The sequence below is a fragment of the Neolamprologus brichardi genome, chromosome 22, assembly GCF_056152115.1.
Source record: "Neolamprologus brichardi isolate AB-2024 chromosome 22, ASM5615211v1, whole genome shotgun sequence".
Lineage (NCBI taxonomy): Eukaryota > Metazoa > Chordata > Actinopteri > Cichliformes > Cichlidae > Neolamprologus > Neolamprologus brichardi.
The window spans coordinates 12,650,969-12,675,812 of NC_142124.1; the positions used below are offsets into that span (position 1 = coordinate 12,650,969).

General features: G+C 41.9%; 1 protein-coding gene across 2 annotated transcripts in view; it reads right to left on the bottom strand.

Annotated features, from left to right (window-relative positions):
* Nucleotides 1-24,844, bottom strand: part of LOC102779055 (RNA binding motif, single stranded interacting protein) — a 299,444-nt gene that overhangs the window by 32,010 nt on the left and 242,590 nt on the right. For both annotated transcript variants that reach the window (XM_035906432.2, XM_006788037.2), the window contains exons 9-12: nt 16,633-16,739; nt 7,502-7,545; nt 5,009-5,105; nt 1,098-1,145 (exon numbers count right to left, since the gene is read on the bottom strand). In XM_035906432.2, the coding sequence (XP_035762325.1) occupies nt 1,098-1,145; nt 5,009-5,105; nt 7,502-7,545; nt 16,633-16,739 (296 nt within the window). The remainder of the gene's footprint in view (nt 1-1,097; nt 1,146-5,008; nt 5,106-7,501; nt 7,546-16,632; nt 16,740-24,844) is intronic.

A 24,844-nucleotide genomic window follows, 5' to 3' on the forward strand; every position in this document is an offset into this window, starting at 1 on the left:
TTTGTTGTGTGTAGACGCACCACCAGTTCATTTCTTGAGTTAGGTTCCTTTTTAAGATTGAATGATTCCCAGGTCAATGTCAAGTAACTTAACAGAGAAAACATTTATCTGAAAATGGTCAGGAACAAGGACTGGATTGAAAATGAGTGAAAAAGCAGCCGATGTCCAAAGAAAAACTTTGGAAGACCCCCATGAAGCTCGAAGAACTATTGTTAAATGCCACTTTAAAAATGAGAAGAAATTCTATACAAAGAAATGAGAGGGAACTTTTGCACTGTACTTCTCTGTGAAAATGTAATTTACTTTCATTTAAAGAATAACATCCAAGACGGTTTAGTTTTTACTAATATTTAGGAAGTAGGACTTTGCCAGTTACTGAAATGTTAAAATGTGAATTTTAGTGACCAGTACAAACCTTCTGGAGCTTCTCTGTTGTCTCTCTTCAAAACAGAACTGAATGTGACTGAAGGCAATGTGATTACCTCACCGTTAAAGACCGTGTTGCTCGTGAGCTAAGTCTAATTAATATTAGCTTTTTTCCCCCTTGTCTGCTGTCTGGGATGGTAACCTCAAGCAGCAGTCTGTCTTGTGCTGTGGTCTGGTAAATGACTCTGAATTGCTTCCTGGCACTACCAAAAACATATAAACTCCACAAAGCCTCCCAAAAATAAAACAAAATGTGTTTGTATACTTAGGAGAGATGGAAAAATGTGGTTATCAGAATTGGATAAAGTGCTTCATATAGTAACTCCAGGACCGAAATGGTGTAATCATTTGGCCAGAAGTAATAGTGGCCAAGTGCATGTTAGAAATTGAGTTGCTTTAACATTTAGTCTGCAACGGAAGAATAATGTGGCTTAAACGTTTTTCCAAACAGAAACTTTTTCTGGTCAGTCACATTGTGCTAAATATAAAAATGTCTCCATGTCGTAACTATTTTCAGGATAAATTTAAAAAAACGAATCTTTAAAAAGTTTCGATTAACAGCAGATCAGACTGGATGCGCATCACAGATTTTCAACTAAAGGGTGGATCCCCAGCGGGGGCCCTGACTCAAGGGCAGCTGCAGTACTTCAGGTACACGGTGGAGTACTTACTGTAGGTTGCATAACATATTGTTGATGAGGCATCCACGTACTCTGGACCTGAGGAGAAATACAGAAAATGTAAAATGATGGTGGCAATATAAAATTTTCCTTTGTCTTAGTAAGAGCTGAAACGTATCCCACATAATACAATAAATGCTATTCAAATAGTCCCAATATGTTCAAATACTCTTCAGTCTGTAAGTCTTAAAATGATTGTGCTGGTTTCAATGCACCAAAATGGCTGAACTTTACACAGATTAATTTGTGCCAAAGAATTACTAGAACAATCTGAAAGTCTGGAGGCAGCACATCTCCCTCCTGCCTTCTCATTATTGCAGGCAGTACGTTGTGCGTTGAACCCGTAAAATTAGTCTTTTTCTGTATTATAACAATATTAAGGCTCTGCCCAGTGCTGTTGGAGCAAGGGTGAAAGTTCAAGGACAGACCTCTAGAGAAGACTCACAAAATACAAAAAGCATTTTTGTTTTATTCTCAGCATAAAACAGAACAAACTTCAATGCTACAACAAGAGGAAAAAAAAATTGACAGATATGCATATTTACAAATGTAGATTCAAAAGTTAAAGAGATGGAGAAACAGTGACAGTGGAAACTATAAAGAAACCGGAGGAATGGACGATGAACAAACAGAGCTTTTATGCTGGAGAGAGGAATTAGACAGCTTGTAGCAGACAAACACACAGACTGGCCACTGATCCTGGTAAAATGATTAGATTAAACAAAGACAAACATGGAATAATCTGCTGTAAGAGCAATCAATCCTCTGAGCCAACCCAAATGCGTGATTTGGATCCATACCTAAACAAGCCTGATATTCTATAACGCGGTGCCAAGTCTGCTTGTTTATACACGGCAATATTTGTTCTCCCCAGCTGAATGGGACAGCAGATAGACACAGAGAAAGCTTATATTTAATCACTTGTCTTCGGCATTTTCTAACTAAGATATTGCATGACCGTCATGTGATTATTGCAACAAGAAAGGATGGCTTTACACTGGGCTTAAGGAAAAAAATCGTGAGAGAATCATGGTGAAATCTTTGCTGGGTAAATAAAAAATGGCAGTCTTACATACTAACGTGAGGGAGGCTCACTCACAATTTATCTGAAGCAACCAAAGATGAAAAAGTCCAAACCTGAACCGATAAGAACACAGTGAACACAATGGGATGCTAGTCCAATCCACTGAAAAGAAACAGACAAAGAGACCTCCAACATATTTACTTCATAATCTCAGCTTCCTTTTCAATTTTGTTCAAAGCTCTTACGTGAGATCTTTACAGCCTCCTCAGGTGTTGAACAGATTCAGGCCGGTGCACTAATTCTTATATTATTAGATTAATCTCAATTCAATTCAGTTTTATTTATACAGCGCCAAATCACAATAACAGTTGCCTCAAGGCACTTTATATTGTAGGTAGACCCTGCAGTAATACATATCATATGACCCCCTATGAGCAAGCACTTTGGCGACAGTGGGAAGGAAAAACTCCCTTTTAACAGGAAGAAACCTCCGGCAGAACCAGGCGCAGAGAGGGGCGGGGCAATCTGCTACGACCGGTCGGGGTGAGAGAAGGAAGACGGGATAAAAGCACCTCTCAAACAGTGCAATGTACAGCAATGTTGTAATCTGTTTCCTGAGAGCTGAAAATGTTGTAATGCACTGATAATGTGTCCTCTGGCTTTGTTTGGATGCTGAGAGATAAGTCCCAGTTTGCCAGCTGTGAGACAGTTGTGTTCACTCATTTTTTTGCAACCAAACACTACCATCTTAGGTTCGTGAAAAGACTGTAGTTTAGTCCAAGTTAACAGCAGAAATATGACAAATGTGTTTATCTGTGGGATGTTAAAAACAGCAAAAGGGCTGATGAGTTACAGCATTAACAATTTCAGCAGGACTTCACTCCCAGACATCTCCCAGATAAAAATAAACCAGAAAGCCAGAGACTGATCTGTTATCAGGCAGGAAAGAACGTGAGGGAAAACGTGCTAAGTTGCTAAGTGTAACACAAAATATAAAGAGATCCAAATGACTGCTTTTGAAGATTAGAGTTAACTGACTCGACCTGAGCTGGCTTTTCCCCAAAGCACCAAATTACAGCTTTTACAGAGTTGCTCAGAATTACAGCAGGTAGAGTAATTCTACATGAACATTAGTTTCACTGTGAGTGAAGGGTAAAATGTGCACAACCTAAGAAGCTCCCTACCTCTGGCTGAACTTCACAGCTTATATTATAATTTAAAAGAGCCTGTCAGCCAACAGGCCAAAAAGCCGGTAAGTCAGTTGTCGAGCTGCGTGGTCAGCCAGCTGGCCCTCGTTCCAACCAGTCACACGTAAACCCAAACAGCCAGCCAGTTAGCTAGTTAGTAAGGCTGCCAGCCCCATGTCCTATCAGCCAGCCACATATTTAGTCAGCCAGTGAGCCAGTCTGTATAAGCAGTGATGTAAACCAGGCTCACGGCTGGCTGGCGGTACTCGTTGAAATCTTGGTAGCGATCTGGCCTGGACCGTCTCCTGTCATGCGGATCATCAAAGTTGTTTTTTCCAGCAAATGAATCCAATCGTTATTGAGGAGCCAAGCATAAAGAACGCCAGAATACCGCTGTTGGTATGGGTCATTTGCAGATCTGATCAATCAATTCTATCAAAAGCTCCAAAATATCAACGCGACACAAACATAAAAGGAGGAATGACACATACAGTCATTTCTGCGCACCGTGAGATTTTCATTACAAAGGCAATACTTTTCATCATAAAAGGAAGTGATTTCCTTTTGTCTTGCATATATATCTGCCTGGCTTGTCTTCTCCTTCTTTTTTCCCCGTGCCTCTTTGTACTTGAGCAGAAGATGAAGGACTCACCTTCCTGCCGTGACTGGCTGAAGGGCAATATTACAGGAAGCGGCGGCAGAGCTGCCCGATATTGAAACTGTGAGGATTAATATTCCTCAAAAGCCTGGCCATTGTTTTTGATAAATCAATTTGGGAAGCCTTCCGAGAGCGGATTAGAGGCGCGCCCTGGCCCACTTTTCTCCCTCCTTCTCTCTCCTCTGCCCCTCCACCACAGGTACTGGACCAGAGTTTTAATCAAGCGTGCCTCAAAGACGGGCGCCGCAACCTTCAGCAACACCCCTCCTCTGCCCACCCAGCCGTGCCATCGCCATCACCTAAACCTACTCTTTCTCTCTCTCTCTCTCCATCTGTCTCTTCTATTTTCTTATCTATCCTTCATCTCCTTTCTCCTGCTCTCTATCCTCGTCTTTCTGTCTCTGCATACCAAACAGAGGCGATGTTAAACGATAGTGTCGTGATCGAGAGGGCACAGTGGCAGCGTCTCTTGATGTTTAGATTCGGCAAAGGGTGTTGCATGAAATGCGCAGTGACGGAAAATAGTTAGCGCTCCTGACATATCACAGGGCCAATTTTTACGATCCCGCTCTGTTCTGTTGCATTACTCCACTGATCGCAGCAGTGAGGAATGCAAACGTTCGCTCTGGAAGTGGAAGGCCTGGTGCTGAAGCTAGGAAAATAAAATAAAAAGAGATCGAGAGAGGGAACAAACGAGGTTTGGACTACAGGAGAGAGGAAACTGTTTCTTTTTCCTAGATACTTTCATTCTTGATGGGTGCGTTTCTTTTTTTCTACCTTGTCAGCCTTTTTAAAATCCCCCTTTTTCTTTGCCGCTTCTGTTCTGATCCCTGGCGTGTTTGCTGCCTACGAAACAGATGTCATCAAGCACAGCTGGAGCATCGAAGAAACAATGAGGGAAGAAGCGAGAGCCTCATGCTGTTTTGAAGCCCACCCCCTCTTTTCCAACCCAAAGTGCACAAAATACACAAAGTATACTCTCATATACATACACACAGAATCTACCCATATAATCCAGTGCATTATGGCCCACCTGATATGTGGAAACGGGGGAAGCAGCGATGAAGGGCGTGATGGAGGTCTGTGCGATCATGCGGTTGGTGGCGATGCTGTAAGGCGAGGAGTAGAACCTGAGCCGAAAGGAAAAAGGAACAGAGGAATAAATTTGAGTAACTAACAGTGGAGAGAATACCTAGTTTATTTGCATTGGGTGGTTCCATGTTACGAGGCTATTAAACGACTTTAATAGAAACATCTGAAAAATGTACAAGACTATTGAGTAATACAGAATATTTGGTATGCCTCAAATCTTGCATTAATGACACCTGTAAGTGAGCAGCAGGGACTCCTCAAGGCTGCGCAAACAGGAACCTAAATTCAGTTGCGCTTAGACTTAATGCTCAGGAGGGCTGAGGTCAGGTGGCTATAGAGGGAAGTCCATGACAGTCAGTACTGCTTGATTGGCCTAAAAAGTAATTTCTTCAAAGCTTCGAGGTGTGCTGGGAGTCATTGCCCTTCTCCACACAGCTGGAAACCAGAGGGTGTGCATATGTCTACAGAAAGGACTGCAGCTTCTAAGTGGACGGGGTGTGGTTCGTTTAGTATAGGCGTCCAACTCTGGAGCAGACAAACATCCTCTGACTCGATTACGTCCACTGCATTGTTGACTTTATGTCTGATGCAAGGAATATTCTCCTCTTGCCTTACATAAAAATGAATCCATCAGTAAAATGAACTTGTCCATTCTCCATGGTAAGATATATGGTGTATGCTCATTCACAACTTGGCCTTATTTCCCTCTTCATCCTCTTCAAACTGCTATTAAACAGCCGTCTGTGTTGCTTTTCTATTTCTCAGTGAGGCAAGCTTGATGTGTCACTCTTCTCGCGGTGTGGTTTCTTTTGGTCTGCTTGCTTAAACTTCAGTTTCAACTTCTGAATATTTAGCTTAGTTCTCATACTGGAATTTACTTAATAGAGCAATAATAATACGCTGGATAGCTGATGGACGGCCATATCTGCAACGGATTACCGATGCGTGGACCAAGTCTGGCTGAGTGCACTCAACACTGGGATATAGTCAAGGAAATCTTTTTCTGTGTACTTGGAGACCTTCTTTGTGTAATTGAAAGACTTTATTTTAATGCTGAACATCTACAGGTGCTGAATCTCACCGAGATCCCCTGGGAGGTTAAGCGGGATGTCCAACAGTCTCAGCAACAATTAGTGAAAATCATAATACTGGCCAAGGACAGGCCAACACTAATTCTGTAACGAGCCTTGAAATCGCTACATACAGCATCAACGCCGACGACATTACAGTTTGACTTTAACGGTCTGGTGTTGTGAAAATGTGAGTCAAACACCAGCAGCTCAAAAACAGAGTTTTCATTGTTTTATTATCTATGTCAGATTGTGCAAAATGTAAAAGGATTTCAATGAATGTGAATGACACACAAAAGTGATGTTGTGTAGTTTGCTTAGTAGTTTGGAAACTTTGGCAGCTTGATTAAATATAAAAGGTCAGTTTATGACAAAGGAAGGAGCTACATTAGTTTTCACCGAACGCTGGGATCGTGTGCAGTGTTTCAGTTTTTCTAAACGTCTTTTTGCTTTTGGTTTCTGAAAGTATACAGTTACATTTTATGCAAATATTAACACTGAGGAGGACATGTAAATTAAGTCCCTCAATAACATATATATGCATTAATTATGGGTAATTTGCATTATAATTATATACAGTACTATTTTCATCAATTTGAATTTGAACTCTTTATGTACCTGTAAGAAATGTAAAGTAGCATTTTTTTAAACTATGCATTACGTTACGTTAAGTTTTCTTTATTTAACATTTGACTCGTTTTACGTTATTTTTCTTCTTTTCTAGAGAATGATTATTTATGTATATTGTTTTTATCGCCCGCAAAAATCTGGTTCAAGGTGCTGAGAGCGACACATATTTCTCTTTCTCTCGCAGTTTTTGTATCTTTGGGATCATAAGTTGAGGGATTTATACTGAAGTAGGCTTTACATTGCAGGGCGTATGTAATGAGTGATGCTATTCATCCAGTGTTGTGTTTTGGTTGAGACTAACTCACTGGAGGATAAGTGGTTTAGGAAGTGGGAGTGAGGCGCTTCCTGTGAATGACTGAGGACAGAGGGAGATAAAGGGGAGCCTCAGCATTCTCCTTCCTGTCTCAGCACCGTGGGGAAAAATAAAACATGACACCGGGTCATTTATTTCCACAGCACCATGACATGAAGACACAAAAACACACATATCTGAGTACCCAAAGACACACATATACACACACACACACTCACTCTCACTCAGTGCCCCTTCGCCATTTCTCACCCGACCTCACCAGTGAAAACCGATATCTGAACTCCATATAGATTTCCTTAATCAAACAGTAACAAAGTGCAGACACTACATTAATCTTTGTGTATGACAGTAGTATCGACTGGGGTTCTATGAGCCAGGAGGCGAGTGTATTAGCTGGTGCCAAGGATAGATCAAGTCTTACCCATTCTGCATTGCAGCAGGATCATATGTTAACGCCATGCCAGTCTGAAAGAGAAAGAACAACAACAAATTATACGGCCTATCAAGATACATACAGTATGGGAAGTAATATTAAAATGCTGAAGCAAAAGAAAATGTGACAACTTGTCCTACATTACCACCTTTTATATCAGTTTTTTCATTGTGACAATGTAGTGTCATCTGCTGTAGTAAAAAGGAGAAGGCAACAAAAGCAATCACTCTCACTCTAAGTGAGAAGCCAGTTTCTGATATTTACTGACAGACAAAAATGAGGAATGGCGATTTGCAGCGAAGCAGCAAAACCCACAGAAAGAAGTGGTCATCACTTTTGTTTTAAGGCTACTTTTCAATAATGACCTAAACAAAGCCAAAGAGAAGATTGTGGCTGGAACACAGTCTGATCAATGTCTTCTCCTTTTTTTTTTACAAAAGATGTTCTTCCATGAATTTAGTGACAAGATTTCAAGCTGCATGTAACCCTTTTAAAGTGTCTCTTATTTATATGTTTATATGTTGTCGTAAGTCGGACACCGATGGTTTTGCTGATCGAACGTACTTCTGTGAAATACAGTTAGAGCCATAATTTGTTGGACAAAAATATATTTTTTGTAGTTTTCACTTTTTAGACCACCACAATTATTTAATTGTATAGGACTTAAGTGCAGACTTTGAACTTTAATTCAAGGGGTTTTACAAAGTTGTTGCATAAACGCAGTTTTCAACTTACTCTGTTATTATTCAATAACAAATGAAGCAGACAGAATATTTGAAGTTGAGCGAGGCCATCCTCATAATCAAAAACTACAATGAATCTATCAGACAGACAGCAGAAACATTAGGAGTGGCCAATCAACAGTCTGGTACATTCTTAAAAAGAAGGAACGCACTTGGCCAGAGCAAAAGGTCTGAAAGACCACACAACAAAGTGTATGATGACAGAGGCACTTCCATGGCTGGGGAAAAACAACATCAAACATCTAACCAAGTCAAGAACACTCAAGGTGATAGGTGTATTTTTTGTCAAGGTCTACAATCAACACAAATGTAAATGCAGAGAGTTTACAACAAGCCACTGATTACGCTCAAGAACAGGAAGGCCAGATTAGGTTTTGCCAAAAAAACATCTAAAAGAGGCTGCACAGTTGTGGAAAAATTCTTTGGACAGATGAAACCAATATGGAAAAATACAGACAAGGAGAGAAACCACAGAATCTAAAGCATACATGTGTCATGCTGTAATTCCTAAACAGTCCATGCAAAATTTTTGTGAAATTCCTTGATGTAAAGTTGAATGTTTGCCCTTCAATTGCGTTATAATTGTTTGATTTCACGTTCACTGTGGTGATGCACAGAGGCAAAACTATATAAATCATGTCTTTGTCCAGCTAAGTATTCAAGAAGGTCACAGACTAATTTTCTGTACATTTAACCACTTCTGCTACTTCTAAATCACAGTGTTTTCCCCGTACGGGCTCCTTGTATGTCACCTGTGTGTCAAAGGCAATGCTGTTGATATATTCCTACACTATTGTGACCAAGATAATTTGCTGTACATTTATTGTACTTGAAGAATAACTTGATTAAGATCCTGATTGTTTTTGTCCAAAACAAATGAAATCAAATCTAAATCATCTCATTTCAAAGTGGAAAAACTGACAAGTGACAAAGCCAATGTGAGGGAAAGCTTAGTCAATATGACAAAGTGAATTAGTATCGAAGACGCGCTTTTCTATTTCAACCACGTATCATCGTGTTTTTATGAATGAGAGGAAATAAAGAAATGGCCTTTGGAGAGAAAAGAGAATGAGTGGAAAACTGAGTTCCTTGTTGTGATGGTGTGTGTACATGTGTCTAGGTGACAGCAAACCTATCCATGAGTGTGTGCGTGATTGTGTGAGGCCCTTTTTTAGAGTCCAGGAGAGAAACCTGTGTGCCGCAATCCTTCATCTGCATTCCTGAAGGTTCTCTCCCCGAGGAGAGCTAATCCGATTTCTTTTAACGGGAGGCTGCTGAGGATGGCAGATTTCATCAGCATACACACATGCACACGCTACACATTTACCCACACACACTCATTTTTTGCCCTTCCTTTCCCTCACTTTGCCCTCCCTCCCACTCCTTTTCTTCTTCAACATCTTGTGTTCTCCTTTCTCTCTCTCCGTTCCTCACTCCCCTCATCTCTTAATCTACCCCTCCCATCTTCCTGTAAGTCTTTTGCCCTTGTTCCCCCAGAGGGCTACCTACACTGAGCTATACAGTTAAGGGAATAGTGGCTCAGAGGTCCAAGGGGATCAGTGAGCCTGGACCGAGCCCTCGAGAGTGAGCAAAAACACAGACTCTCCACCAAATGACAATGTCCTTGCTTAAACTAGGGATGTGTAGGGATCCAGGCATGGATGGACCTTTGTGTCTAATTTTGTGTATTTGCACAACTGGTTGTAAAAGGCTTTCAGAGACGTTTTATACCAAGCTGTAAAGGCCGAATGCAGCCACTCAGTCCATGTGCTTTGTAATTATTTTCTACTTTAAATTTGTTTTTTGCATCTGTGAGCATCTCTTTCTGTAAATCCATACATGCAAAGGTCTGTGCATGTATTTATACTCTCCCTTTACATAAAATCCAAGATCAAGAGAGTTGCATTGCACGCCTGTCAGCATGTTTGCGTGCACGACTGTGTGTTCCCATGCTCGCTAATAGCAGCGGCAGACATGGCCAGCTGTCTCGGTGAGGCTGATAACTCCCCTAAGTGCTGCCCTTGGTTCCGCGTGTTGATGAATTCCACAGCAGAGAAGCTCCTGACCGGAGGACCCTGCATAGCCAGTGACTGATTACTGATGCAGTTAGCTTTTGGCTCCGTCAAAATGAGAGGAAAGGAAAAGACACAGACAGACTGTGTATCCGTCTTAGCTTGATCCAAGACTGCAGAAAAAAACTTGACTTTAATGTTGTACAGACCCCGTGAACAAAGCTTGGCCCCGATAGAAGCTCCCATGAACAGACCTGACTTTCGAAGACCGTTTATGTGAATTTTTCATGCTTATGTAGTAAATAAGACTTACTGTATCGTGTATTTTCCACTAGAATATGTTCTCCCCTCTATGTAAATGTAAAACGATAAATATGCCCTACTGTACCCACAGTAAAATCCCAAAATGTAGCACAGAGACAGATGGCTCCAAACTCATGAAAAAGCCATAGAGTATGACTCAGTTGTTTCTTTTTGTAGTCAATCATTAATTCAAGTTATCAAGTTTAGCGAGTTGTGAAGAATTATTTTGCATTAATATCATTTCAACTGTGCTCTAGGGTTTACAAAATGAATTATACTAATGTAGTCTCAGTGAAAATGTGAATGCATTTTATCATGGCAATAAAGCAGCTTTTTTTTAAGCATATTATGTATGAAAATGCATGTATGCAAAATTGTGTTTAACAGAGTCAAAAATGTGAGGACAGCCCACACTAGCGGTTTGAAAGACGTCACCTGTTCTTTCCTGTTACAGAAGTGGTTTTCATAATTATTCTGACATCTGGGCGCCCTTCATAAGCTGAAAAAGTTCACAACTTTTTAACTCTCAACAACAACAAGAAGGAGGAGCAGCTAAAAAAACATGATCTAAGTTAAATTTTAGTCTAATAAAAGACAGCTCAATAGCATCAACTAGTTGTGTTTATTTTCTTGTGCTTAAATCATATTTTGAAAGCCGTTTTCAAACATGCACCACAACCCTGAGGCTTTCTAGACATTACCCGGCATAAAAGAATGAAAATGTTTGGCATACATTAGCCAGTCTTTACCCTGCCAGCTTTCTAGTACAAAATCTGTCCAAGAGCATGGATATGGAGCAGTGCAGATAAAAGTGTGAGACCATGTGAACTTCCTTCTGCATGCAACCTCAGGCAGCTCATTCGCCTAAACCGAGCTGAATATTTCTAGTAATTAGGACCCAGCTCATCTGATAAATCTCTTGCCGTGTACTGCATAGGAGTAAGGGCAGCTTCGACTCGATTCTCCCAACGTTTTTTGGTGTTCATGAAAACAGCTCCACATCCCCACTCCGTGCCCCAAGGATGACCCGCCAACCTGTTCCAAAAACCACAGGAAAACCAAGTCGAGTCATCGTCTCTGTGTCCTCACACACGCACACACACGCTGACCCGCTCCCTCCCTTAATTTTTTGCCTGCTATACACACATTTGCTTCTTCTGCCTTGTGGCTACACACACAAACACACACAGGGACATCTGTCAGGCTTTCACACAGACTGGAAAGCCGGATGTTTTTTTTTTCATCCACACTCATTCCCCTAGAGTAGGTGCTTGAGAAGTGTGACTTTGAAAGTTTTTGTGTGTGTGTGTCTGTGTAGGAGTGTGTGTTGGTGTAAAAGAGTTAGGATGTGAAGAGAGAGAGACAGAGAGAGAAGAATGAGCACCCATGGCGCTAGGCGCGTGAATGTGTGGTGGAAGAAAAAAATGCAGTGACTAATATGTTTGTCAGCATGAGACAGCGAGAGACAGCACTTTCTTGACTCCCACTTTGGGTAGTTTACAAGAAAATCTGTCATATATTTCTCAATCCTCACCACCAGCCACCCTGCAGCACTCAACCCCTTGTAACTCCTGACTGATCATGCAATGTGTTCCCTCTCTCTTAGTCTCAGTGAGTCACTTGCTCTTTCTCTCTCCATATGTTGCTGTGGGATCTGGGAAGACTTCAAACACGGGAAGAGGAGACAGTAGACAAAATGGAAGAGAAAGAAGCTGTGAGGAGGGAGTGTTTAAATATGGGTGGAGGAAAAGGGGGAAGAGTGATGGAAAGCTAAAGATGTCGGTAGAGTGAGATCTATACTGTAGAAGGAGAAGGTAGAGAGACATGTCGGAAGAGACAGTAATGGATGGCGTAGGCTGTTGCTTCGCTTCATCTGTCTGCCACAGGGAGCGGAGTGAGGAATGGCCTCAGTTCTGATAAACAGACTAACATGTGATGGCCATCTCCCATCTCCCCTGCCCACAGCTGATCAATGACCACACAGAGGCACACACATGCTTCTAAGGGCCGTCCACTTTATTCTAAGTGTAAATGTACGCAGAATGCACTGCAGTATCACAGTTTTAGATCAACCAGACTTTATCTGCAGGTGATCTGAGTTGCATTGTGATCAATGTTGGCTGTAATGCTTTCCAAAGTAATGCATTACTGTAATCGCATTACAGTTCTTCAGTAATGCAGTCATTTACCAGGATTACTGTACTAAACAAAGGTTCATTACAAATTTCTTCTATCAAAACTGTTTCTTTTCCTTCAGTTGATTTCGGTTTGGGTGCAGGGAGGAAGAAAACGGTGGAGGGATGTACAACTTTTGAGGACTGGAAATACTACAGGAAAAGACAAGAGCACGGTGGTAGAGTGCAGACTTCACTAACAACCGAAACAACTGCATTATACAGCTAACACAACACAGGCTCTTTGCAAACATCTGCACAGACAGCGTGCTAACAAAAAACTAGCAAAGAGCCCAGAGTGATGTTAAAGCTGAGTGTTTGCAGACTCCAGTCCAGCAGCCAGAGCCTGAACTTCAACTGGTAACAAAGGCAGTCAAGCATGTAGCACTGTAGCCTCCATTTCTACCTGTATATGTTTCTAAAGAAGAATCAATGTGGCAATTGCCATTTCAACTTTGCTTTACGTTCATATGTGAACACTAAAAGGAAGATCACATGTGTGCCCTCAATAATACAGGGATTTTCATCTGCATGTGGAACTGTAGCCTAAGGTTTAAAAACAACTTGTAACTATGTGAGAGTACATTTTGGGTAACGCTGTGAAGTAATAAGGAAGTAACGTTACAAGTAGTATAACTAATGACTTTCTCTCGGAAATAATCAAGTAACAAACAGCATTATTTTTAAGAAAAGTAACGAGCACCGTATAATGCTTTGAGTAATCACCCAAACATTGGACAGGATGTGACTCACGTGTAAATGCAGTCTGTAGAGAAGAACAGATTTTCTTAAGAAAACTGTAAGGTCACCTAACTCTGGCTGTTGCTGGCATCCCAAAGGAGCTCAGCAAAGACACAGATGGGAAACAAAGCCCATACAGCAGTATACCTTTCCTTGACCTAAGACCTGCCATGAATGATGATAAGTCTGTCTCCCAAATTTGTAAGCAACACTGTATAGCAAAGTCAAGATTATATAGGTGCCTATTCTTACCAGATGTAAGCACAAAGGTCTATTATTAGCTCTCAACATCAGCATAATATATCAAAGCGAATGTTAGGTCAGCAGTCTGCATCATGTTGCTGTTGTTTAACCTCTATATGATGTCGTCTTTACATACCAAACAGTCGTTTTCATATTAAACCACCTCATTCTCAAATACTTTTTTAGCTGGTCTGAGCTTAAAATAGAAAAACTAATTACACAATCATGCTTTAAGACAATACAAGAAGATATATTTTTTAATTTGCTCTCATTTCTCAAGTCTTTTTCAGAACTGATGAAACAGGGTGGTATTTCTACAATTTCCAAACTTAAAGTTTGACAGAAAACGAAATAAAGCACAAAGGTGCCTTTAAATGCCACAGAATGTACACGGAAAAATGCAGTTCACAAAAAAACTGGAGATGAATCAATACAAAAACCAATTATTTTTTTCTCAAGAGGCTTTAATACTGGATGCATGCAGTGGGTGTAAATCTGCAGAACTTATTTTCTTGGTACAGGGTTCTGGGAAATCTGTTGGAGTGAAATTATGTTCAAACACATAAATTTGACGAGCAGCTTTAAAACAATAAAAACTAAAGTAAACCGAAGCTCAAGTCTCCCTAAACCCACATTTATACCTCACTTTTTGTGGATTGCGGAGGGGAGGAGAGGGTTATGATGCAAAGGAAGGTACGGGACGACAATAGTGAAAGTTTCATGCTGAGACACTTACAGCATCTTTTTTGAATTGAATCTGAAGGACAGAAAACTAAGTAAATATTCTTCTTATGAGCTTTTAGCTCAGCCTCTGGCTGAACTCAGAATTCTTAAGAAACTCTGAGTCTCTAGTTTTTCCTTTTTCCCTCAAGTCTCTTGTTTAAAAAGCCCTGAGATACGCTGAAAATCCAATCTGCTAAAAACCTTACAGTAATTAGCAAACATATTTGTCCAAAATGTTCATTTTTAGTGCTGTAATTTTAAAAGTGTAGCAATTAAGGCACAATAATAATCACAGAGAAATCCAAGGACCTGGTGAAGCGAATTAGTAAACATATTTTACAGGCTAATATATCACGTCGAAGGTCAAGTGTGTGCACTGTATGCAATGCAAAGAATGCATTATGGCAAAATGAATAAATGTTTGTGTCTATTTAGGCTGCATCCGTCTCCTTTAAAAGGAAGCATCTGATCACTCCCACATACACAGTCGTCTCACTTTACCTTAAGTCAACCGAGCTGACCCTGCCAACCTGTCAATGTGTGGGCCTGAGGGGATGTAGCAATGTGATTTAGGTGAAACACGCTTCATTGGTTTATAGGTGTTAGGTCTGCTGAACATGTGATGGACAGACACAAACACACACACACGCACACACAGAGCCTGTGTAGGGAATACTCCACCTACGTCTTGATGCATGCTCAATAATTCAGTGAAGGAAATCCCGGAAAGTTGATTCTTTTCATCTGGACGAAGTGTTTTCAGTGGGAGGAATGTGTCCTCACTCGTCCAACCGACTTCTTCATTCTCAGCTGACTGCAGCTTTCCTCAACCTTATAAACAGTTCAGTTGCATAACCACCAAAAGTAGCACCATTGACTAAGAGTGAGCCATGAGCTCAGTTTCATGATTGTTGTCATGACCATTGGTCGATGGCCATGATAATTGTTCGCAGACAGTTGGGGAATGGCTGCAATTCAAGCTTTGTAACACAGTGAAAGATGTAGTCATGGCAAAACACAGAAGAGCTACCTCATCCACCTACAGGCCAGTGGCTATTCCTTCAATGATGAGGACGTGCACACATCCTGGGCAGGTATGGCTCCTGGTTTGAGCGGGGAGTAAAGGAGGCCATTTGAATGTGGAAAGGGAGCAACCATCGCTAAAAAGAGGAGGAGGCAATCTTCTGACAATCATGAATCTGAGCTGAAGAGATCACTTGGATGAGAGATGAAACTGTATCCTCCACCTACTTCTTCACACATACTCACAAACTGCGTCTGCAGCACGCACTAAGACGTATGGAGAGTTTTTCTTGAAGGACAAACATTCCATCTTTCCTCGTCTCCTGTAACTTGCAGTTTCAGCACAACTGTCAGACTGAGCATGTGCAGCTGCATGTGTGTGTGCATTCCCTCTCTTCTATATAGTCCCGTCTAAAGCAGTCGCGTACTTGTCTCCTCTGTTCGTCCTTTCCAGTATATCCTGTTGGTAGTCTAAGAAAAGATTTTAACCTCGTCGCTACATGTTACCATAACGTTTCCAGTTTCAGGTTTCCCAGCATTCTGCTGTGTGGTGGAAATATATGCGCTCAGTGAGGCTTGAGATGCAATTTACATGACAGCACATATACATCTGGAGACAGTTTGATCGATATGTGGGCTATTTTTCTTTTCTTTTTTTGAAAACATCTCCATACATGATAGTAAATACAAATGGCAGGCGGTAATACTTTACATACTGCCAGATGTTGTAGCCAACTTCTTCTGATCCCTTGTGAGCAGGGTGGAGCCATTTCTTAGAAATACCATTACCTCAGATGGTCATCTAAAGATGTGGTGCTACAGTAGTTAGTGGAGTGTAAGTGAGCGGTGTTATTTTGTCAACTCATCCGAGTAGCAGCTTATATAGTTTTTAGCACATTTACTCAATTTTATTGCTATTTTATCTGTGAATTTAGCTTCCAAGTGAGATAAAATCTATATATAAAATATATATATATATAAAAAAATATAGTTTAAATCACCAGCAAACCTAAAGGAGGTGGATGTAAAGAGAGGCATTTGCTGAAGAAATCTTTATGTGATTTACTATTTCATGAATTGTGCTACACTAAAACCCTGTGGAACATTTTTTATTCCAGTTGCGAGTGAGAAAAATAAACACTGGCGTAACATCTTACCTCGCCTTCTCTGTGCCACGGCCTTCCATTCTGAGGGTACTTGCTCTGGCTTTGGCGTTTCTTCTGCCCTCCGTCGGCAAATTTGCACAGCAAAGGCTCCGTGGGAGCTGCAGAGAGAGGGAAAAGGACAAAATCATGTTAGCAGAAGTGCACTGTGCGACCTTTCCAAAAAGAAAGAAGCCCTTTTGAACTGTGTCCTTTGTCTCTTCTTCTACCACTGCATCTCTTTCTCTCTCTCCTCCCCCTCCCTCCGCTCTGCCTTCCTATGGAGCTCCTACACAAATTCCCAGTCCGGTGATGTTGGCAGGCCCTCCCTATCCTTGCAAAGGCTGGCAGCCTATGAAAGAGCATCGCAAGGTATTGTTGAAATAATAATCACCGTAATCGCTCTTGTAAATACCTCTGAGATGGTAACACAGGACCGCTCTGTCAGCCAAAGCTTATTTCTAGAAGGCGTTCCTGTTCCTGACGCATAATCCCTCCGTGTTTTACTGTAACAGCCATCTCCTCTTTTATTTGAAATTTTTATGTCTTTTTCCACTCAGCAGCCATCAGCGTGAGCACCTCACTGGGGTGCATGGTTTGAGAAACGGCTGATATAGACGTTACTGTGCTGTTCTTGGTGCAAACACTAGGGGCAGGCTAAGGGTCCCCGAGATGAAAGCGTTACAGAGGATTGACAGATGCTCTAACTTCAGAGCTGGCATCAGCAGAAATAAAGGATGGCTTGAAAATGAAACAGCTGTCATTATACACATTAAAAAACAAAAAAGAAAAGAGCCCTACTGAAGAGCGACCTCATCTAAGCTGTATCTGCATCAAAAGCCTTTTGTATGCATAATTACCAATGAAAGGTCAATGAAAGTGTTGCGATAACCTAAGTCTGTGTAAAGATAACTTGTGAAAGGGCAGTTTCCCACACTCGTGCTGCAGGTGAGCACCTAAAGAGGGAAAAATTGGCTCAGGCAGATGACTTTCCTGATGAGATAGTGCAGAGAGGAAAAGCAAATCTGAAGACAGTCAATCTGGAGAGAAGAAGAAAGAGTAGGGGGGGAAAAAAGCATGAGAAATGAGCGGCTCTCTTGGCTGGGGATCTGGGGGTCTTCACAGTGTCCGTCCCCTTTTCAGTCAGCGTCAGAGAGATCGGAATCTCTTAAGACACAGACTGGGGAGATGAAACAGGGGAAGGGAGACAGTTGAATAAACAAGCAGAAACACAGGAGTACAGAAACCGTAAAGAACATGAAACAACAAAAGGAGAAGATGGTGAAAGAGATAAGGGCAATGGCTGACCAAGAGAATTAGAGTGTGAACCTAAACCAGGATCAAACCCTGGGGCAGTTGTACAGTTCAGCAAAAGTACAGTACACACAGAGCCAACAAGTTTGTCCAAACACTGAACCGATGCTGCTCTGCACCTGGTGGCTTAGGAGAGAGCTGACGGCTCTCCTGTCAACGCATTCACATTACAGGCCTGGCAGCTTGTGACACGGAGGCTTTGTGACGACACTGGCCAATGATGGGGGCTGTCTGCAGGAGGCTGAGCAAAGGGACCTTTCATCACGCCATGTCAGAGATGACACCGAGAGAATTGTTGATGCTTTAATCTCTACTCCCAGATGTTAGAGGTGCTTTGGGTCCTGATAATAATGCAGCATCACAAGACAGGAGAGAAAACGCTTCTGTCTAGACTGACAAGGCAGTGACAGCCATGAAACAACCTGAAGTTTAGTGAGCTCGTGACAAGCGACTTTGTCAGGCGATAAATTGATAAAAAAAAAAGAGGAAAGGCCGAGGTGTTAATGAGGTAATCAGATTATTTGCTTTTGCATTTAATTTTCTCTCATGCCAGGAATGTTGCTGCTGAAAATGTGTTTTTGTTAGTTACAGGAGATGTCTGAGATGCAAATGAGATGAAGGCTGTGGGGCTTACGGACGTGTGTCTGCATTTATGTGGCTAAAGGGATACTATGGGGCTAAATGCATGAAAACAAACTCAGACAGCAAAAGAAATTTACTGTGTTTCTGTGCCTTTAGGGTCCACTACAGCACCAAACTTTTCAGTCAGCCAAAGAAAAAGTAGCAGGGAAGGGAGAGCGCATGAGACACTACAGGAGAAAAACAACAAAAGCTCCTTCAAACCTCTCCTTTGGCGCTGTGGGAGATAATTAGCTATTGGAGAAATTTGGAGAATCTGACATAGAGCACGCTGACGTTCCCCCAGTGACTACATCCCCAGTTCCCACAGCGAACTAGCCCATTTGTTTAAGACTCAAGCCCAAGATCAACAGCCTCGCACCACCCCGCCCTCCCTGTGAACACACTCACCCTTCTGTAGCCCTGAAACGCACACCCTCCTCCTGCCCTTAAAATCTCTTTGCTATAACCTTTGAAAACACACAGAAATAGCCAAAGACACATACGCAGAATGAAAGCCAGTGCCAGGCTATAAACCCTTCTAGACCTCTCGCCACACGCCGTCATCCCTGGCACGGCCCAGAACAAACTGGGCCACCGACTACGTTCCAGCTTGCTGATCCTGCGTCTTTAAGGTAAAGGCTTCGAGTAATGCCTAATTCACTTTGGCTCCAGAATATGTGTTTTCAGGGGCTTCTTGCTATGAACTAATTTACTGCCCCTTTAATGATTCGACATCATGGGAAAAAGACGAAGTAGTTTTGGTCAGAGGTCAACAACTGCCGCTAACAAGGTGCTCCGTGGGAACCCCTAATTGTTTTTTATGTGGGTTGCTGTAGGAACTGGTAAACACGTTAACGAGGGGTGGCTGCGGACATGCGCACATGCATTATGGGCTTTGAAATATGCGCACCAACACCAACCACACTCATGCACGCACATGAAAGGGGAGCAGTTTAGTGAGAATAAGATGCCTGTGCTGCCAGCCTCATTCGATCATAGCCTTTGCTCAATCATGCTCCTCAATGTGCATTTGGCTCTGAAAAGATAGTCATGGCATTCTGCTCATCAATAGACGCATTACCGACCAACAAAACGAACCAGCAGAGGCATGGAAATGCACTTGTGTAAATAACAGCGACAATAGAAATCTAAATGAAAGCTTGTTGAAATTTTCACTTATTAGCGCTATGTTCATAAGCAATTATTGCTGTTACAGTTGTTTCCTATGGGACTGCATCTGGTCGAAATCAGCTCTTTGGCTGCAGACGAGCACAGTGGCTTTTTTCTCTATCTAGAGACAAAGAGCGCTCGTGCGCTCCGGATGGCTTGAAAAGCCAGCCGAAAAACATCTTGATCTATGAATGCAAATCAGTACATGTATTATAACACGTCAATTTCGGCCTGTTGTACATTCATTTGGTGCTCTGAATTGGACTGTACATCTGTTTGGCCTGAATGGTGAAATCAATGCAGGAATGCTCCATAGTTGCAGAGGGGCTGTGTGAAAGGTTTTGCTCAGTGAAACAGCCAGCTTTTCACCATCAAGACAGTTACAAAAGAGGCCTCTAAGAAGGGTTTGGAGTCAAACTGGGCCGGCCTTACTTTGCTCTCAGAGTGTCCAAAGCAATAAAGAGGGCAAACAGAGGGAACTGTTCAGCCACTTGTACCAAAATATGTCAGCCTGAAAAGATTCAGTGAAAGCAAGCTCTTGACTTCTCAATGACAACTTTAACTAAAGGTTCCTACGGGTCTCAGAAAAGTCTCAGGAAGGCTCACTGTGTTTTACTGCAAGGACATGTTAGGGGAGAACATGGAAAAGGCAGAAAGAGGACAGTATTTTATTGGAATTCTGCTCTACTCTGATGCTGCTCGAGGGGATCTCTAATTGGATCAACAACTGTCTGATTCCCTTCAGCCAGCTTGACCTGTCTGCCCAGACTGAGGAGGCTGTGTCTTATGGGGAAGAGAAAGAATAAGAGTGGGAGTGAGAGAGAATAAGAGACATAGAAAGGCACAGAGGGAAACAGAAGGCGTTAGAAAGGGACGCCATTCTGGAGAGAGATAAAAGGATGCTAGAAAAACATGACAGGTGAATAGGACAAGCAGGGTCACAGAACAAAACTATAGCAGTGCTGCATATACGTCGCCATTGTCAGAGTCAAGCAGACAGCCTCAGAATGGCTGCCAACCTAGAAGGCAGGCGGGAACAGCTTTCCTACAGGGAGGGCTTTGACAGATCCCAGTCGATAGCTCTCACAACTGCCATGCTGGCCTTGCATCCTTCAGCATGGAAATGAAGACAATCTGCCAGGCGTTTTGCTGACAGGGACGGCACACATGGCTCAATGACACGGCCCAATAAATGGAGCCGGCGCTGAGAGGAAGGCATGGCAGAGAGCGACACAAAGAGGAAAGGGAGATAGATGGAAGGACAGATACAGTGTCATAGACAGACAACGAGACAAGAGGAGATGGTGACAGAAAGAGACAGAGGGGAGAGATTCACCGAGTTTAGAAGTGACAGGCACAGTCCAGTTTTCACTCTTCCGATCCATACTGTATAGCTCATCTCTTTGAGTGGGATGAGCATAGGGAGAAGGATGTCAACAACAGCTTGCTTCTCATCCTGCATCTGCTACACATGCTCAATGGCTATTGATCAGTGCTTGCTTAGACTTCCATAGAGGGCTTCTGCAGTACGCCATGCAGTTCTGGTCTGAGATGATATTATGGATTACGGGAAGGGAAATGGAGGGAAGAGCCCTGCATGCGGGCGGTAGAAGCCTGATCGATGAGCTATTGCACACTTAACAAGAGTAATGTTATGTAGGGAGTCTCTGACATGCTAATCCATCTCTCACTCTCTTTGTCCATCTCCCTCAATCGCATTTCTCTCTGTCGTAGTTATCTCCTGTCTGCATCTCTCACTCCCTTTCTTTTTCTCTTTCTTTCTTCTGTCCATCCATCCATCCATCCATCCATCCACTGCAGAGCACCGATTCCAGATCAAATTTAGACAAATAAACAAAGCTGATGGATGAGACGACCTCCATGTAGGTCTGGCACTGAGTCAGTCTCTAACAGCGCAGACAACTCAAATCGACTGAAACCATCTCGTGGTAATGGGAATACAAAATGCAATTGCCAAGGAATATGCAGAAATCAATGCGAAATGATCTAACAGAAAGGTGAACAATACTCTGCTTAAACACTGAGTTGTAATTATTTTAGCAGCTGAAAATATGGGTTGAATATAATTGCACTTCAAGTACTGACTCTGGATTAATCTGCTTTTGCATTAAATTTGAGAGCCACAAGTGCAGTGCAGCGCCAAACAGGAGGAGGGGTTTCCAGCTGCTCGCTGACTCCTGGGAGACGAGCTCTGATGTACCGGTGTAACGAGAACTTCATTTTAGCTTAATCAGCTAATTCCACTTGCTATTCCCAACACTAAGGTTGCCATGGTGAGTAAATAAATTACTAGAAACAACAAGTGCAGACAGAAGTTGGTGAGTGAATGAGTCGAAGTTATGCTTATGTGTGTTTGCCAGCTCTAATGAATGGCTCACAATCCTGCATCCGTATATTGAAATAACATTTATACAGGCAGACAGTCCCCACTGCATTCGGTCCAAATGGCATAGTTGAGTGCTTCTGGGTCCTGCAGTCAGCTGCAATGTTTAAGTGGCGGTGGCAGATGTTTCTAATGTTAAAGCCACACAAGCTGCTCTACGCTGCCAACATCTTTGTTTCTGCAGTAGGTCTCAATATCACTACCAACTTTATACAGCTGGCCAGGGTGGCAATTACAGTAAAAGTGGCCACAAAAAATGTAAGAGCAGGGTCTGAGATTAAAATGACTATTTGTAGAGTGGATCTGAAATAAGATCCAAGAAAATACGCACCAGGCAACTTAAGCCAGTACTTCAGATAGATAAATCTATAAGTGGGAAAAATAGACTTTGGTGTTAAGGATATTGATGATGTGTTGTACTCTTCAAAAAGCTACATCACTTGTTCCCCACTGAACTGATGAAGCAAGCTTTGGAAGAACAGACTAGATTTATTTTTCAAATAATTTATAATATGCATGAGAATCTTCTGGGTCTGGGTTTTTAAAGATAAAGTTTTCCACTGGCCTGTATTGCCATCTAAACTGACTTTGTATGAGATGCCCAGCTTTGGAGACATCGGCTGCTGTGATGTCTACCTTTTTTTGGCTATAATGTATGAAACTCAAAGCACTAGTAAGCCGGTGTGAGAAGTTTCATAGAACTTTCAATGAATTCTTCTTTTAGTTTTTGCATCTGCCAATCAAAACTAACATTACAGCTCAGCCGATGAAGAATGTCATTAATGTTTACATTGCAGGTAGGCTACAGTCCCATGGGCCTAGTGACTGGCTAGAAAGCATTTGGCAACCAATGACTGTGAGGGAGAAATGTGTATTGCCTGACTAGATGTGAGTGGTTGCTGGCAATCGCTATAAAACTGAATGCTAAAGGCATGTTTGCACAGATCTAGAGACTGGGCAGCAACCACCTGGAAACCATGTGCCCTAAAATCAGTCACAATGAAGTGCACAATGTTGCACGGAAAACCTCATTGATTTACTTTGGTTGGTTAGTTATGAGTCATCAGTAGTTTGTATGGAAGATGCAGACTTGTCTGCAAATACTTTCAAACTACTTGCGAAGGAGTGTTGAAAATGTGCAACATACGAGACCGTTCGTCTGCAAAGTAAAAGTTGCACCATTTGAAATGTGTTGATTTCAAAGGCACACCTTTTACTTTAAAGGTGAATGCTCTCCATTTCTAGTTCGCATCATAATTTCCAAGTTTTGCTACAGCTTAGAGAGTAAATGGGGAGTTTCTGCAGACAAGTTGGCATCTTCTATGCAAACTACGGGTGACTGTGGCAATCTGCAAGTGACCAAAGCAATCAGAAAGTTGTGGTTTAGGAACCTCTCTGTGTCACCAGCAACCACTTTTCAGCTGGTTTGGGAATACACATTTTTCCCTCACAATCGCAGGTTGCCAGATGGTTGCCAACCATTCTCTTGGCTGGTTAACTCTTCAGTCACACTGTTGCTGGGCGTAGTTTTGGAATTTTCTGGAATAAACTGTTCACAACAAAGATTTCTGGATTTCACTAAGTGGGTCATGATTTTTTGAAAGACATTTCAACAAAATTTTTAAAATGTATTATTTGGTACTTCTGGCACCATGTGACAATTACTATTTAAATGTATTATATTCAAGAGAAGAAGAAGACATCTGTGATAACCTTAACACTGGGCTTCACAGTTTAAAATATTTTAGATGGATCGACAACACTACAAGCCTCAGGTCAAATATGTACAATTGATTTTAGGGTGAACTTTCCCTTTAAAGGTTATATGGTTATATCGGGATAATAATTCTTTATTAAAACTTTCAGAAAAAGATAAACAATAGCATTAAAATATTAAACCAGCCTAAAAATGAACATTTTAGGGAATTAATAAATAAGCCTTCACTGGCTTGACCTTATGAAACAAGTTCTGGCCTGTGAAACTGCCCTTTTTTGGCTGTGGCAGAAGGACACAAGAGAAGTTGTTGCCGGACTTTGCCTGTGGGGGTTGACTTGTGCTTCTACGCTCTGTGTCACTGCCTGTGTGGGCAGACAGCGAAACTAGCTCTGTCCCTGTTAGCAGAGTATTATAACACTGCCAACGCCTCCAGTGACCCGTGAAAACTCCCATCTATAGAGATGAATCATACAGCGCTTTGTAATTCAACTGAACTGCCCATCTACCAGACCTACAGCAAATATTTCTCAGTATATATGACACTGGATCAGAATCAGAATAAATCAACTTTAAGCTCTGACAGTACGCCTTAAAATGTATCATATACTCTATTGTTCTGTGAAGGGAGATTTGAGTCTCTTGTGAAGGCTTCATCACTTATATCTAGCATTAACATTAAGCCTGAATGCATATTAGCATCTTACTCAGCTTTACACACCTTTCCTTATCATATACAGCAAAATGTAGGTTTATTTATCAAGGCGAGGTTTTGCTGAGCGGGTTATTTTTCAGCACTTCTCTGCTTGACATTCAACAAAGTTACTCAAATTCACACTAGGAGTGCATTACAAACAGTCCTCTATTATTGGCTAGTATAAAGCTCGGAAGAAATAGTGGATGCTGGGTGTTTTTTTTAAATAACATCTTGCCTCTCTCGGAGAATTTCCCTGGTGGTGCACAGACCGAAACTTCTGGTTCTCTTTATTATAAGCTTATATAAC